This window comes from Dunckerocampus dactyliophorus, chromosome 20 (assembly GCF_027744805.1).
Source record: "Dunckerocampus dactyliophorus isolate RoL2022-P2 chromosome 20, RoL_Ddac_1.1, whole genome shotgun sequence".
NCBI lineage: Eukaryota > Metazoa > Chordata > Actinopteri > Syngnathiformes > Syngnathidae > Dunckerocampus > Dunckerocampus dactyliophorus.
Genome location: NC_072838.1, coordinates 8,212,860 through 8,229,427, shown reverse-complemented (window position 1 = coordinate 8,229,427; position 16,568 = coordinate 8,212,860). Strand labels below are relative to the sequence as shown.

Genomic DNA, 16,568 nt, shown 5'->3' with positions numbered 1-16,568 from the left:
AACTCCATTTATGCAGCTGGTAGGCAGCATAACAACTCAATTAAATAAAGAACATAGCCATCTTTGACAACATGGCTGTTTATTAGCACGTATATTGCACACCGCAGCAGTAGGAGAACCAATGTTGTGCTACAGTTAAAGGCACAAACCGCAACATTTTAAAGCGCAAGCAGAGGTAGATGGTGACCACTGTTGCTACTACATCACTACATCAGGAAGTTGCCTACAGTCACTTTTATACAATAAATACAATAAATTAAAAGACCCTGGAGGTTGTCATGACAACATGACATCACAGCAACAACAGAACTAATGTTGTAACACTGGCAGGGAGCAAACCGCTCAGTCAGCATTATTACTGCTGATGAGGTCATTGTAAACATGGTGACCACTCGTGATACTACGGCTACTACAAACTACATCAGAAGATCGCATATATTGACTAGGAGTTGTGGCTGCAGTGAATTGGAAAGAGGTGTTAAGTGGAGCATGTACATTATCTGTGTAGCGCTCTTGTCAAGATCTAGTCCCTTTTGGTTTTTAAGAAGACTGCATGAGAGTTGGGACCTTCAGAGCAGGGATTTTCAAACTGGGGTCACTAGGTTGGGGGTCCGTGACATTTTTTTTTGCATTAAATAATAATATAGTTATCATTATGTTAAATTTGAACCATTTAAGTACGCTTTTGTTGTCAAAATTAACATCAAATTAAATGGCGAACCGGAGGAAGCCAAATTACTTGCTGTCACACAGGTACATCAAGTAACCGGGCAAATATTTACGATGACATCATCGACGTTTCAAAGAAGTAAAAAACAAAGACTTACTGTACTTACCATAGATTAAGCCAAATTCCGTGGCCGCAAAAAGTTGTTTGTTGTCTGTTGCAAGCAGTCCTTGAACGCGCCATCTTTCTCCAACACTGCACAGACTACTATACTGTCTTTTCTTTAACCTCATATTTAGTCCCAAGAGATGCTATGTGGGAATGCATAACGGTTTGATGATGCTATTGAGTGCATTTTTGTTTGGTGCACAAGGTCAAGTTAATTCATGCAAGGTAGCACGGTGCTCGTTACCACACACATCAAACAACGATGTTATCTTCTCTCTTAAAACACAGACTGGTGGATAGTGGGTCTGTAATCATTTGGTGGTTTTTAATTCGATGTTTGTTCCGGTCTTAGTTTTACACAATGCAAAATAAATGAGATACTGTACATTATATAACTATAATGTACGAAATGTATGAAAGTGGCTGTTGTATTATGTGAGCAGTGGCGGTTCTAGACATCTTGGGGACCTAAGCTGGATTTATCCGCCAGTTGTCTTTAAACCTGAAGTGGAGTGGAACCTTGGTTTTAGTCATTATTTGGCCCAGAAAGTCTGACTCAAACCTAAACATACTCTAACCCAACCAAGTTTTGGCCAAAGAAATAATAAATTTCCAGTTGAGGAGATGATACAAATGCCTTTGAATTTCCACCATTCTCGATACCACTATTAAAAAAAACCCAAAAAAACAGAACCCATACGTTTTTGAAAAACTGAAACTGTCAAGCATTTATAGTATGGCCTATAGTCTCCCAGCATGTAAAAACAATACTGTGCTTATGTATAAATATGGTCATACATAACAATAGTCAACTATTTTAAGTTAAAAAAATAACAGCAGTTCTTTTTATATTTCAACACCACTTCTGTTGTCGGATGTTTTATATACAGTTTTTTTTTTTTTTTTTTGCTTTAAACACCGATTGATGTTTACCTTTTGAATTTTTGGAGACATGTTTTTGTTTTTGGACAATGAACAAAATAATGAAAAAGACATTAAAAAGACAAAAGTTAGGGCAAAAAAACTATACAAACAATATACTGAGGATGTAAGTGTCTTGGGGCACCCCTAGTGGCCGTGGGCCACCATGCAGCTACTTAGTTCACATATAGGGAGAAACGTCATGTGTGATAGTTAATGTACTAATGTTCCATAAAACATTGCCTGTACAGTTAATAAAGGTTTTTACAAAGCAACAGCTTGACTATGGAACAGATTACAGTGGAACCTTGGTTAGCATTCACCCTGCTTAGCATGTTTTTTGGTTAATGTTGAAAATTTACGCCACAATTTTGTCTCGGTTTGCGTGCATTCTCCAGGGAGCGTCCAATATGGCGCTTCTTGTCATGTTATAAAAACACTGCGTGATTCCAACGGTGTTTTTTTGTTTTTTTAAATTATTAACCGGAAGTTACATCACCTGTCTGTGATGTCATCAGCGGTTGATGCAAAGCACGTTTTTATAATTGTAGTTTTACATGCCTAAAAAATTCTAAATGCATATAAGTGATGAATGAAAAGCTTAATGAACGTTTAAGGTTACTTTTCCCTTCATTAAAGACATGATTGCTCCCAGAGACACAATGTGGCAGCGAGCTCAACCACCACCACCTTTTAGTTGTTTTCTGCATGTAAAACTATAAAAATGTGTTTTGTGTTAATGTTTTTGGCTTTCTGGAACAGATTAATTGGATTTACATTATTTTGTGTGGGGAATTTTGATTTGGTTAAAGTCCGTTTTGGTTAGCGTCGGGCCTTCTGGAAGGAATTAATGATGCTAACCAAGGTTAGGGCTTTGACGTTCTACTGGATTTTCACTTTTAAAGGCCAGGCTACTCCACACGACTTAAATGTCCTAAAATCTATTTTTGCAAATTAAACATAGGTTGTGTTTATTTAATTCTCCACAAGATAAACAGTAATAATAGAAACGACTGAAGGAGGGTGAGGGGGAGTGTTTGGGTAATAGCAGTTATTGTCAGTGTGGCTTCAAGTACGAGTGCATTGTGTGCACGGTGGTGCTGAGAAGCAGACCTGAGGAGAGCTAAATATGCTGCTGTGTAGGTGGCCTCCTGTCAGTGTGAGGTGTTGGTAATGTTGTGTGCATCGTCGTATTGGAGCCATATTCCTTTTTTGCGTATGACTTTGACCATTGTATGTTAAAGTGTGACAGATGAAAGGAAAATTGCCTTCTATTTGTTTTCAGTGCAGCACTGTGGAGTCACTGATTAATGCAAAGTGTGATAACGCAGTGCTCGGGGACAAAAATGGTGCTTGCGAGGAGAAAATGTAGAATAATTTATGACGTGTGGTGGACAATATTGCAGATTTTGGTATGGATCCGATACCAAGTAAATACAAAGACAGTATTGCAGACTACAGACATACTTTTGACTTGGTATTTTTCAAGATCATTGAATGCTTTTGTGCATTGAATCAATCATGCAAAAAAGTACACAAAAGCAAAAAAGTCCTCCTGTGCCCAAGAAGTTATCCCCTGAGGTGGTAAACAATATACAGGTGGTTGCAGTGCCCTGTGGAAGAATACACTCTACTCTTAAAGGGATTGTTTGGATTTTCTGACATGAAGTTGTATGACATCCCCATCAGGATTATAGTCCATTAACAGCGATTTACCCCCCATTTGGTCTCCTAAGTCCAGTTCTGGTCAAATTTCTGTGATGAAGAACGTAGTTCCGCTTTGTTGCTGGGGACATTTAAGTAAAGAGTTTGGTTTCTCAAAAGGATACGCGTTCAAAAGATGAATAAATACATTTGCATCACAAAAATGCCTTCTTTAAAAAAATCAGACCTCACAAAACACTGCGTTATATATTTGTCTCCCGGCGTATTCCTGCGCACTGTCGCCTCTGCGGAGCGCCACGTTCACCTTGTTTACGTATGTGTTCCACAGTGGAAGAAGATGCGAGTGTCTTTGTCACATATACATGAACGCCCAGGCGACAAATATAACGACAACCGTTTTGTGAGGTTTGATTTTTTTTTTTTTTTTTTTTTTTTTTTTGAGAAGGCATTTTTGTGATCTTTTGAACACATATTGTTTTGAGAAGCCATCAACCATCAACTTTTGGATCGAGACGCCAGTTTGTAACGGGCTCAAATTTACATTTAAAAAAAAAAAACCAAAATATACAGTAAGAACACCATCGGCTAGCATATGTTACCATTAGTTGTTTAAAGGAACAGATTGTAATGTAACTCAATAATAATCGAATAAACACATTCTGAGGCCCAAATTCTTGTACATCCAGCAAATCAATCCAGTTTTATCACTATTAAGTGAAAGAGCATCCACAACTCCTCCACTGTATGCACAATATAAATCCATTGTGTATGCACAGTGATTCCTCCATCTGCAGATTATACATTTTTACCTTCTGATTTAGATCCCCCCCATGCTGTCAAACGAGTGTGTGTGTGTGTGTGTGTGTGGGGGGGGGGTGTTACATTTGGAAGCATGACTCATGCTGGCTGCATCGTTGCTTTTATTGAAGGTGTGAATTGAGGGCACAGAGGAACTCCAGTGAGACATTCCTTCTCACAGGTGATAGAAAAATCAGCATAGCATTTGACATCTTGCATTTTCCTGGGGTTCATTTTTTTTGTTTGAGCTTTTTGTGTGTGGTATGTTGTATCGAGCAGCATGTGATTTGCAGTTGATTATGTCAGTTGTCATAAAAGTGTTCAACGGCAGTATTACATTTAATGACTTCAGTGAAAAGACATCAGCTTTATTTCCTTGAACTAAAAAGTCCATTATTTAGCGATAGACAAGTTTTATTGAGCAATAAATCGTGATTGGAGATGCTCGATATTTTTTTTCGTCATCAGATTTTTATCGTATCAGATTATTCTGTTATTGTCCCGCACTTCATTACCGATACCAATGTAAACTAGGGGTGTCAAGATCTTGCAAGACTAAAACGTGACAATAATAAATACATAAATTAATCACATGAAAATGAATTCGATAATTTTGCCGGCCTCAGTACATTGCCATGTGCATATGTGTCTGTTTTCCTCCTCTCCCGCCTCCAAACAGGCAGGAAGAGGGTTCACTCTGTGCATTGATTTCAACACCTCTCGGTGGGTGGAGGCGGGCCCGGTAGCATACACACAGAGTGCAGTGGAGTGTAATGTAGTAGAAATTATATATGAACGTTGCAATATGTTGTCATATATTTTTTCATTGCACTTTTCTTAAAAGTAAAGTTGAAAATCTTGTCTCGTTCTGTTCTTATAGACCCAATTTCGTGTATCGTCGTGTCTCGTGACACCCCTAATATCAACCGATACCAACATAGGCAGCACCTTGTGCCCTCAGCCCTCAGACTTGTGTGTTTTACTGTGATCCCAATAAATAAATTGCTTACTGAAAACGTTTTTTGTCTCACTCCCATGTTTTCTTTTTGCATCCAACAATGCAAAATGTAAATTCTTGCAATTTCAACTGGTTTTAAAATTTTGATCAGGAATGTATGACAAAAGTAATTCCTGTAATTATTACTCTCATGCTTTCAAGCATTTTCTAAGGTTTAGTTACTGCTATACTGTCTTGCTCCTTTGTCAGGTTGCTCTTATTTGTAAAGGTCAGACATTTAGGTTGCACACAGCCCCTGCCTCATAGGTCAGCATTTTCAGCTCTGTTACACGTGAGGCTGAACGTACGGCCGACAGTTTATTATCCAGCATCATCCATCATGTTAAAAGGCTGCGCTGTTGTTCAGCCGCAATGGCAAGACTGCCCGGAGGGGTCAGTGGTAGAAGGCCCCACATCGCTGACTGAACATGGGATTAGACTTTATGGACAGTGCTCGTGAGGATGCGAGTATCTGACTCAGGCAGATATTTTGCTGGTTTGCTGAGGCAGACACAAATCACATGCTCTTCTGATAGACTGACAAGACTGAATAGGGATCAATTTTTATACGGCGGTTTTCCATATCCTCTCTCTCGAGAACAATGATGAGAAATATTCCAGTTATAGAGTTGGTGATGATGACAGTTTTTATACAAAAGCGGCACAAATCATGAAAACCGTCACAGCTAGGATTGTTTTATGCATTAAAACCCGACCTTTCACAGCCTGTACGGTCCACGTTGGTGCGACCGGCTGGTCAGATATTATTGGCTGGAGGCCGCCTGGTGCCGACCACTGTATTTGACCGTCAGAGACTCAGCCATGTTTTGCTATACGGTGGAACCCATTTACGTTGACATATGTAAGTCGCACTGGACTATAGGTGGCATTTATTTACAAATTTATTTCACAAAATTCACAACCAACAAGACATTTAATCTGGACAGGCAAGTTATTCAACTACACAACGGGCAGAACAACAGGCTGAATAGGTGCCAGGCATGTTAATGCAACACATTAACAGTTATTCAGCTATGCAATAGCATGAAGAACACCTCGACTGAATAGGCAAAATTAATTTAACAAGCCAGCCGGTCCAACAAGCAAGTTACCGGTAAGCAAATTCACCAATCTCCCGATCTCATTTCACATCACTGAATGGCAGGAGCAGCAGATGGTTCTCAGCCTAGCGTAGAGCGCCCTCTTCTGGCTGTCAACGGTAATGTTCACCCCTTGGGTCATGTCAGTCAGTATGAATTGACATTTAAAAACGCGTTAAATATACACGGTGATTGAAGTAACTCCCTGTTTTTAAGTACTTGTCATTTATTTCTGAACTATAACTCTTACAAGAAATAAACATGAGAGTAAAGTGTATTGCATTACAAGAATAGCATTGTAATATTATGAGAGGAAAAATAACAATTTTAGTAGCATAAAGTTGAAATATCAGTGTTTTATGCTGCAGATTCCAATACCGATCATCCATGAATGAGTGTCTGATACCGATACCAATCACATGGATTAACTGTACATTTTTCAATTTGTTTATGATGAGTGCTACTGGCCAAGAGCACCGTTAGACAATTCCAAGAGCCCCTAGCAAAAAAATAAACGCTTGTCTTTTTTTTTTTTTTTTTTGCCTTAATTTGTGTGAAAAAGTTGTAGTGCTATTTGACACAAACTCGATTTTAATTTGATGCATGTTTTGGAGTAATACGAATACATGGAAAATAAAGTATTCAATACAAAATTACCAGAATAAAATAACACAAATATCTGTGTTAAACAAAAATCTGTCCTGCTTAACTTTAAAACAGAATAAATTCAGTATCCAGGTTGCAGGGGTCTCCAACTTTCGTCACTATTAGAGGTGTCAACTATTTGTGTTTTTAAAAAATTCGAATGTAGCATGTTAGTTGTGTTGCCAACTTGGCGATATTCCAAACCCTCTTGGAGACGTATTTTCTCAAAAGCGACTAGCGACAAATCTAGCAACTTTTTCTGTTGTCGTTGGAGAGTTTTCTGGTATTTGGGGACTGAATAGTGAAAGCGCGTATCGTTCTGCAGTTTGTTCTCGCTGAGCAGCAGCGTGTGCTGCTGAGAGGTCCGCTCTACCCAAAGTACTCGCAACCGGTCAGTGTACAGTATAGTCAGCTCCCGCGGCATAGCAGAGCTCTACGTGTCCATGAATCATGCATGCGTGAAGCGCGATTCCGCCAGGGTGGCTCTCACCCTCTTACAGAGCGGGATCTAAAACGTTAATGTTTTTTCATTAAATTACCACTCATTACACTGAAGCCTCAGACTCTTGTCACTTACCTGCCAGTGCGTCAGAACGTGTGATGGGAGAATGTTGTGTGATAAATGAAGTAGCCCTAATTCAGGGTTTCCTCTACATGTATTGGATCGTGCCGGGGAATTTTTTTTTATGTGAAAACAATGGTAAGTAATACAGCGTATGAATGGACAGATATGTCAGGGGATGCCCATTAAGGCGATCGCGAAGGTAGTGTTGGTTGTTACCCACATCGGAACTATCGCTTGGTAGACGTCATATGACATCAGCCAGCTGACATTAAGCCCCCTCCTGATTAGCTCTTGTGCCACGGCATTAAAAAATGTGGAGAACAGATGTCAGCAGCCACACACGGATAATGCAACTTTCGTCTTTATTATTCTGATTACGGATAAACTAAGACTGCGGTAAGATCCACATATCTATAGCAAAAGTTATCCGTTCACTTGTAGCGGCTGCTTGTGTAGGGAAAAAAAGTCAGTTGTGTCATGGCTGCGCTAGGCGTCATGAACTCTACTTTAGAAACGTGTTTTGTCCAAGTTAGTTAGTTAAACTAATATCTCACAATGAATTTGAAAATGCGCCGATTGCTGAAAGCTTTTTAATATGTTGACTTGACTACAGCTGCATTGTCTTTTGCATAATCCTTTACATCTCTCGTATACAGTATCTGTAATGTTGTTCTCGCAAATGCTAACTGGGCGTAATACATGATGAACGCTACGTAGCTATTTTTACTGACATATTACTCAGTTTATGTACACAACTATTAAGAATTATGTGATTATCTTTATTGCCATATTGATTTGAATTGTGAATTACTGAACGATATCAACTATTTTGATGACCTGTAAACTTTGAAACCGTGAATGTGAAATACTAATGATTAGTATTTAGTATAGTAGTTGCAAAGTTTACCACTTAGATTTTATATATGCTGTATGTTTTATAGTACGAGGTAGATCATTTTGATTGTGTGCACCACTGATTACATGTTCAATGTACATAAATACTCATATTTATAAATTAATATATATATTCTCTGTTTATAGTAGGTGGTAGATCTTTGGGACAAAGTAGACCACAGGCTGAAAAAGTGTGAGCACCCCTGTGCTACAGTATATCGATGCATGTATAGCCTATTATGTACATATTGACCACAATTAATTTAAAATAAAATATCTATCAAATATCATAAACATTTCACTATGCTTTATTTTGAAAAACATGCACCGCAACCACCTTCTGCCCTGTTGGCACTTGACAGATAATGAGTGGAAGAAAAGGCAGAGAGAAAGTTAATAAATGCATTTGTTGTTCAAGCCTGTGAAAAAGACCCTAATGTTGACATTATTACAGACAGTAAATTTAAATACTGTAGTTTAACAAATTCCTGCTGCAGCACGCAGCAGCGACAGGACCCACCTCCCATGCAGCCCACCACCACAGCTTCAAAAAATCCTAGGAGAAACCCTGTAACTGCAAGATAAAGAGTGGAGGCGAGTCCGGGTGAAATGTACGTTTTTGACAATATCTGTGTTAGTGTGGAGGACATTACATGAAATTACAGATTTTTATTCTTATTTTAGATGCAATTTTTGTTTTTCCTGCCCTGTTGCCCTCCTAATGTCTTTCTGTCTCTTTTTGCAGGTACTTCGTGTTAGACCCAGATTTGGGACTGTTGCTGTATTTTGTCAATGAGCAGGGAAGGAGTCAGAAGCCACGGGGATCCCTCCCATTGATTGGCGCCACGGTGACCGTGAGTGACGAGGCTCCGCACATGTTCATTGTCAACTCGGCCAATGGGGAGCTGTACAAACTCAGAGGTACGACACCATGCTGGCCCGGGCTGCTTGTTTGTACTCCGTAACCTCAGCGTCCTTTTGTTAAGGAGACTCATGTTTTTCGTTTGCGGCGTAGCAGAACTTGGTGGTGCTAATATGCTTTTATGTTAAAGTTAGACACATGGAGTTGGATCTTATATTTGGTAGACCAGTGCATGGGTCTAACTACATGTGCTACTGCGCTGCCTGATATTTTCATTTCAAGTTTAATTTATGAATTCATATTTTGTTTAATTCCTTTCAGTGTTTCTCCGAGGTTTGGCTCTCTTAGCAATATTTGTAAAAAAAAATAAATCCAAACCTACATGTCCCTATGTGAAAAAGTGATTGCCCCCTAAACCTAATACCTGGTTAGGCCACCCTTAGCAGCAACAACTGTAATCAAGCGATAACTTGCAATGAGTCTCTTCCAGGCGAGGAATTTTGTCCCACTCATCTTTGCAGAATTGTTGTAATTCAGCCACATTGGAGGGTTTTCCAGCATGAAGCGCCTTTTTAAGGTCATGCCACAGCATCTCAATAGGATTCAGGTCAGGACTTTGACTAGACCACTCCAAAGTCTTCATTTGGTTTTTCTGCAGCCTTTATTTTCTTAATTTGAAGCAGAGTTACAAGGGAAACTCTTACAACAAGAAGTTGTTAGCTATCACAGAAAAGATGACCAGCCCCTGTCCGTGGTGAATAAAGTTTAAATGCTTAATTCAGCACGTCGAACATCGCTGTGTAATACATATCCGCCACTACATTGTTGATTAAACTACACCCCAAATGCTTAACGAAGTAAATGGGTCATTTTTTCTCATCCATACTGTTGCTGATTGTTGTATTCATGGCTGCAATATCGGTATCCGATCAGAAGTGAAAAAGTTGTACCGTGACACCCCTAGTTTTTATTAGGGATTATTGTGCCTGATTATTCAAACCTGCCATAAAAGCCTGTTGTTCGGTGATCAAGTCTGTTGCTTGTGTGTCTCACCGGACATTACAGTAACATTACTGACACCTACTGACCAGTGTAGAAGACTCATTATCATCACAAGTAGGGATGTAACAATACAGGTATGTCTATCTGTATCGAACCGTTCAATACACATGCGTACCGAACTGTGACCCCTGTATCGAACAACATGCAGTTCCATATTTATTTGATCAACTTCTGACGGTGCTCTGTGCTGAAAGCTCAGTGTATCTGCGATCAACTACTCTGGCTTAGGTAGCATAGTCAAGCACAGAGCCACTGAGCTCTGCCTCTCACATTCATACCATGCTGACAATGTTAAAAAATGTGAAAAATGTTGGCAATTTCAATAAAATTCAAATTAAAAAGGGCAAGGTAATTTATTTTTTGTATTGAAAAAATATCGAACCGTAACACAAACATATCGAAATGAACCGAACCGTGTATCGTTTTGTGTATCGTTGCACCCCTAATCGCAACATCTTTCAGTGCGTCTTCTAAATGCCTTATATTTGTGTTTTAGGTCAATTTAGCCATTTTTATGCTTGAAAATGCTTAATTAAGGCAAAAACATACATTCAATTTGCTTATTTTTGACTAACAGTAGGCCGTATTCAACCACGAAACGGCACGATTGATGGTGCTGATGATGATAATAATGGTTCAGTAATAGTTTGGATATGATTTTTAATGGGATGGGAAGATCTCGGAATATTTTGAACACTTGTTTCCATTCCGGTGCCATCATGTTGTTGTTCTCGTGTAGACTGAATCAATCGCAGATGCAATTTAATCAAATCCACACAATCAGCAGAATTATTACACGCAGTGAATAATGTCGGGGTCTAATTTAGAGCTTTATGTGTTCATCTGAGTGTATTTAAAAAAACAGAAGAAAACGTTTACCTGTAAGCAGACAAGTGCTTTTTTTTTTCCCCTGTTGCCTTTTTTGACTGTTGCTACAGTCTGTCCCCTTATACTCTTGGGGGGAGAGGATTTCAGAACAAGAACAACTTGGCCTATATTCCCTGAATAACTCAGCGGTCCGTGTGTATCGAGCTAAGGGGAATCAATGATCCCACCGAGGAAAGGTCGGCAAGAGTCGCACGCAGACTGAATTCTTTCCATTTCCACGGCCTTGCTCATAATGGGGGAACTATCTGGCGGAAACAGTGTAGCGGCGAGACAAAACTAATCTTTGATAGGTCTTATTTTTGCAGCAGACACAAAGTCGCATGAAGTATTTGCTCAAACAGCAGGAAACTTAAGTAGCTCACATGTGCAGTGATGAAGATTAGCCAATGTGTTCAGATCTGGTATTGGTTACCATGGGAACCCTCTGAAATCCGAGCTTGCAGGGGCCGAGTGGAACCTCCAAGGTTCAGCCAGGAGTCATTTTCCAGTTTTGCTGTCTTTTTTCATGTGGGCTGCCCTTCATGCCATTTCATTTTCAATCATGACTTTTCTTATCAGACAAGTCAGCAAAATGAGACGATCACTAGGATGCTTGACATACAGTTCAACCCGTTGAGACATAAGCAGGTGTCAGCGTAACCCAAATTCACCTGTGGCAAATTTTCCTCCATTTGTGCATATTTAGATTTTTTTTTTCATATGATATTTTATATACAGTAATCCCTCGTTCATCGTGGTTAATTGGTTCAAGACCCAACCGCGATAAGTGAATATCCGCCAAATAGGTTTCAGTATTAATGAACTGAATATTTTTGTAGTGAAGTGCCCAGAAAGCCTGTTTATGACTTTCTAAATATGATTTTTACCATTTATTAAAGCCATCTACTGTATTTCTATTTTCAAGATATTCTGTGAGAAAAGATGTTTCAAAATTCAAACAAACCAACCATAGACATTTGACCCAGAACAGATGACAGCGCTTTTTACAATTTCTAGTAATATAATTTACAACACTGAAATCAAACTAGGTGTAGTCAGATAATGATTAACACAGGTGACGTTCCTTGAGGTCAAGAGACTGATTCCCACTTTAAATCTACGGTAATGTTGATGCTCAGTGTGAATGGGTATGGGCCCGCGACCCTAGTGAGAACAAGAAGCACAGAAAATTAATGAATGAATGGGTATTATGTGCTCTGAGACACTTTGTAGGCATACATGTAATTACAGTCGTCCCTCACCACTTCACGCTTCAATTTTTGCGGCTTCACGCTATCAGGTTTTCCAAATATATTCCTAAAAAAATCATATCATGGTTCATTGCTGTTTTGTGGTGGACCACAGCCTGTTATTTGTCAGAAATATGCATATTTAAAGAAAGTGACACACTATGGTACCAAAAGTACAAAGTAAGTTTTGCTTGATGGCTGTAGTTGACTACATTTTCCATGATCCTTCAGGTATGGAAGTGAGAAGTTGTTGATGTCCGTAAGAGATGCTAATATAGCACGTTTTTGGCCTAAATTAAGCATAGAAATGGCTAAATGAAAAATAAATTAATAATCAATTTAAAATGATTAATTAGAAATATATACTTGTATATTGGGAGTTATTCGTTATTTCGCTGTGTGGAAACACAATGGCAAAGATTCTTGATTCTAAATGAAGTAAAATACAAATATAAAGCATTCAGAAGACATGTTTTACTCACGCATTCAAAGACAAAGAGTCTATCTAACGTATCGTCATCATCATAGGTATTTTCACAGGTTAGTGGTTTCATTTTATTACTACTAGGTAGGCCTGTTACAATAAGACATTTTGCTGGTCAATAATTGTGCAAAAAATTATCGACGATAATCGATAATTTCAACCTTTTTTTTTAACCATATTATCATTTTGTTTATTATTATTTAATGATCATTTTGTCACGTCACAAGCGTTGTGTACCTGAGGCACAGAAGCCACCTACTTGAGCACTCACGAATCGCTGGACGTCAACACTTCCCATATCAATCCTACTCATGGTGTCTAAAGAAATGCAACGCAATAGGTGGATAAAAACAGACAAGACGGTGAGCTAAAATGCAATGTTGCTGATATCTCCCAGGCAGTTCATACTGTTGGCTTTTCAAGCATATTGAAAGGTTGCATTTCTTTTGCAATGTAGCCAGCGACACTGTGAATGCGCAGCATTTTGCGATGTTCCGTTTAAATATTTACTCCACCGATCAAACGGCTCAGTAGGCGTTGACTGTGGGGAAGAAGGCTTTGCTTCACATCCACACTGGAACTGTGGCATGCGGCTTAGAAACGATTACTTTACTGCCTTCATTCATATTTGCGTCTGCTTGCTAACTGCTCGCACGGTGCATGTAGCCCCCGTCTCCACTACTGGGACCAAGAGGCTTAATAGCTGAGAAGATGCTCGCTCTCTTTTGTGTTCATTTCATGTAGAGCCAATGCACACAGACACATGCAGAGTGAACCCAGCCTGCGTACCACAGAGAGACTAACAGATGGAGCAATCGCGCATACACGTACTGTAAATGTGAATTTATCGAGGGCTCATAGTTATCGACCTGTTTTATTTTTTATCCTTCAATAAATCGTTATATTCATTATCATGACAGGCCTATTACTAGGGCTGTCAAAAATAGCGTGTTAACTGCAGTAACTAATTCATTTCATTAATTACCTTACATTTTTTTGCGTAATTAACGCATACACATCATGGCAAGCCATGCGTCTCTGTTATGACGACAGACCTCTGTCAGAGTCTTTTATAACTTTATTCTGAACACATCAACAGCAGTGCAATTCCAACTTCATATATGTACCTCCAACTCACAAACACGTCTCTAGCCCCTTGGTAGGAACGACACTCCCTCATTGTCACTAGACGACCACGAGGTGCATTCAGGGACACGCCAAACATCACGTCTTTTATTATGTGTGTGTGTGTGTGTGTGTGTGTGTGGTCTAAATAAAAAGAAATACAGTAGACGCCCCTACAACGTAAATAATTCGTTCCGAGAACGTTTATGTTATAGGGTTTTTACATTATACAAAGCGTAAAATACATGTAAATAGCCTAATCCGTTCCAAGATCTTCCCAAACTCACCCCTTTGGCCCTTCAAAATATTCAAAGTCCACCAAATATGGTGGGAAAATATAAGAGAACATTAGCATAAACATAGTAGAGTAACATTCCAATATAAAATAAGGTAATAAATAAGATTACTGTAAATGAATAAAACTGAAAAACAAAAACAATCAACTAGTTTAAGGACGACTACGATGAGGAAGGGAGGTTGAAGGGAGAAGCCTGTCTCTCACACAAACTCACGTACGCGCTGTATAAGTCAGCCAATGAGATGAGGGCGTAGGCGGTTTGCTGCATGTAAGTATGCTTGGAAAATCAAAACATGTGATTTCACGTCTAGAGGGTTCTAATGTTAAAAACCATATTTAGAAGTTTGTAAACAGATTTTCTATGCTCTAACTATGGAAATTTATAAATAAGGAATCCTTCACTCACCACGGTTGAGTCTGGAACCAATCAACGGCGATAAACGAGGGACAACTGTATTTGGAAATCCCAACTAGGACTGAGATGAACGGATGATGAAACTGATGACTCCTAGCATTTTCAAAGGAAGTGGAAGGAAGCATTTTTGCACCTGGAGAGATTTACTGCAGTGTTTATCGTCTTTTTTGAAGTCTTCCAAGGCTACGTTCACACTGCAGGTCAATTCAGATTTTTTTTTGCTTATATGTGACCTGGATTTGTCATCGAAAGGCGCGTTTTGCCGTGCTTACCGAGACTTGGATAAAGGTACTCACCGATGTAGGCAAAATCTCTTCTTGTCATCCGAAAATGATTTTTAACAAGTGTCATTAAAGCAGCTCACGGCAATGTCCCAGCACCAACCCACACGCAAGTTCTCCACAAACTGCCATAGCCAAAATTCTTGCCCTCTTTCTTCGTAATCTGCCACCCAGGATCATTTAGTTAAGAAAATATTGACTCCTGTTGCATAAAATCCTTGAAATTGCCACAAACGCGCTGAGGAGAGCACACACACACACACACACTGCAGCAATCTTTTCTTACGTAAACACACAGCAGTGTGTGTGACGTTGTGCTTTTGCACGTGCACGTCACTTCCCGGACGCTTTGCGTTCACATTGACAAGTCGCATTTGATTGTAATGTGAACAAGCACATAAAAAATCGGAACCGAGGGAGCTGTCCCTAATTATGCTTCCGCTCTGTGTTCCAAAAACTGCAATGACGCCTTTTATATGAACCCAAGATCCACCTGTGCTTGTTTTCTTTTGTTTACGCGGATTTCCACAGAAAAGTGAGATGCGTAAAGGTATGGGACCCCCACAAACATTTTTTTGTGGAGGTTGATTTCTTGTCAGCTTCCCTAAGCCAAGAACAGAAAGCATGTGCAGGTGCAGTAGTTTGGAATTGATTGACGCCTCTGTGGCAGGCCGGTCCGTTGTGTGTGTGTGTGTGTGTGTGTGTGTGTGTGTTCTGCAAGGATGCACTGGATCGTTCTGTTCTCATAAGAGCTTGTTAAGCTGTTGAACAGAAAGGAATGCCCTGTAATCAGCAGAAAACAACACATTTCCGAATGCTTCATGTTAATATTTTCCATATAAATATGCCTGACCACATGCAAAGTCATAATAGTGGTGAAATATGTTGATTCTAAGACAAAATGGTGGCTTTGAGGTTCATGAACATTTTGGATTGATTGGGAACGTTGCTCTTGGGAATATTGCAGGACACATGTCTTCTACATTTGAATGAAAATAGCATGGTGGAAATTCCCCTGAAAAGATTTAGATTTTGTAATTAGATACGAGTAATTAGTAATTAGATACTGTGATACTAAGCTGCTGTAGGAATAGCCATATTTCGAAAGACAGACATCTTCCTGTGGAGGATTTGTAACCCAATTCAAAGGTTCATCTGTGCAAATGGACCATATAAAGAGAATGAATGGTATCCATCTGTGGATGTGAAGACTTTTAATGACATATTGACCTGACGGTGAACTCCCGTAAGAATGCATTGTATGCAAAGGAAGTGAAAGCTGTAATTTAGCTTTAATTTATCTTTCTGTTTCAGCTTCTGATGCCAAAGAGCAGCGGTTTTGGGTCAGTCAGCTCCAGGCGTGTGCCAGGCGACATTCTGACTGCAGTGCTAAGGTAAAAGAAAACGTGCTACAAACGGTAACATTGTCTCAACACATGGCTCGGGTTCGTTCTTTGTCTTTTTAAAGAAAGACATCTCCGCTGAGACTCCTGTCCTGCCTCTG

The 16,568-nt window shown here is 39.4% G+C and overlaps 1 protein-coding gene across 5 annotated transcripts in view; it reads left to right on the top strand.

The window, feature by feature from the left end:
• LOC129173420 (oxysterol-binding protein-related protein 10) overlaps window positions 1-16,568 on the top strand; it is a 70,962-nt gene that overhangs the window by 17,976 nt on the left and 36,418 nt on the right. For 3 of the 5 annotated variants that reach the window (XM_054764320.1, XM_054764321.1, XM_054764319.1), the window contains 2 exons: window positions 9,166-9,341; window positions 16,379-16,458. In XM_054764320.1, the coding sequence (XP_054620295.1) occupies window positions 9,166-9,341; window positions 16,379-16,458 (256 nt within the window). Of the gene's footprint in view, window positions 1-7,774; window positions 7,923-8,917; window positions 9,032-9,165; window positions 9,342-16,378; window positions 16,459-16,568 lie in introns of those variants that run through there. The other 2 variants (XM_054764322.1, XM_054764324.1) reach the window with 2 other exon arrangements.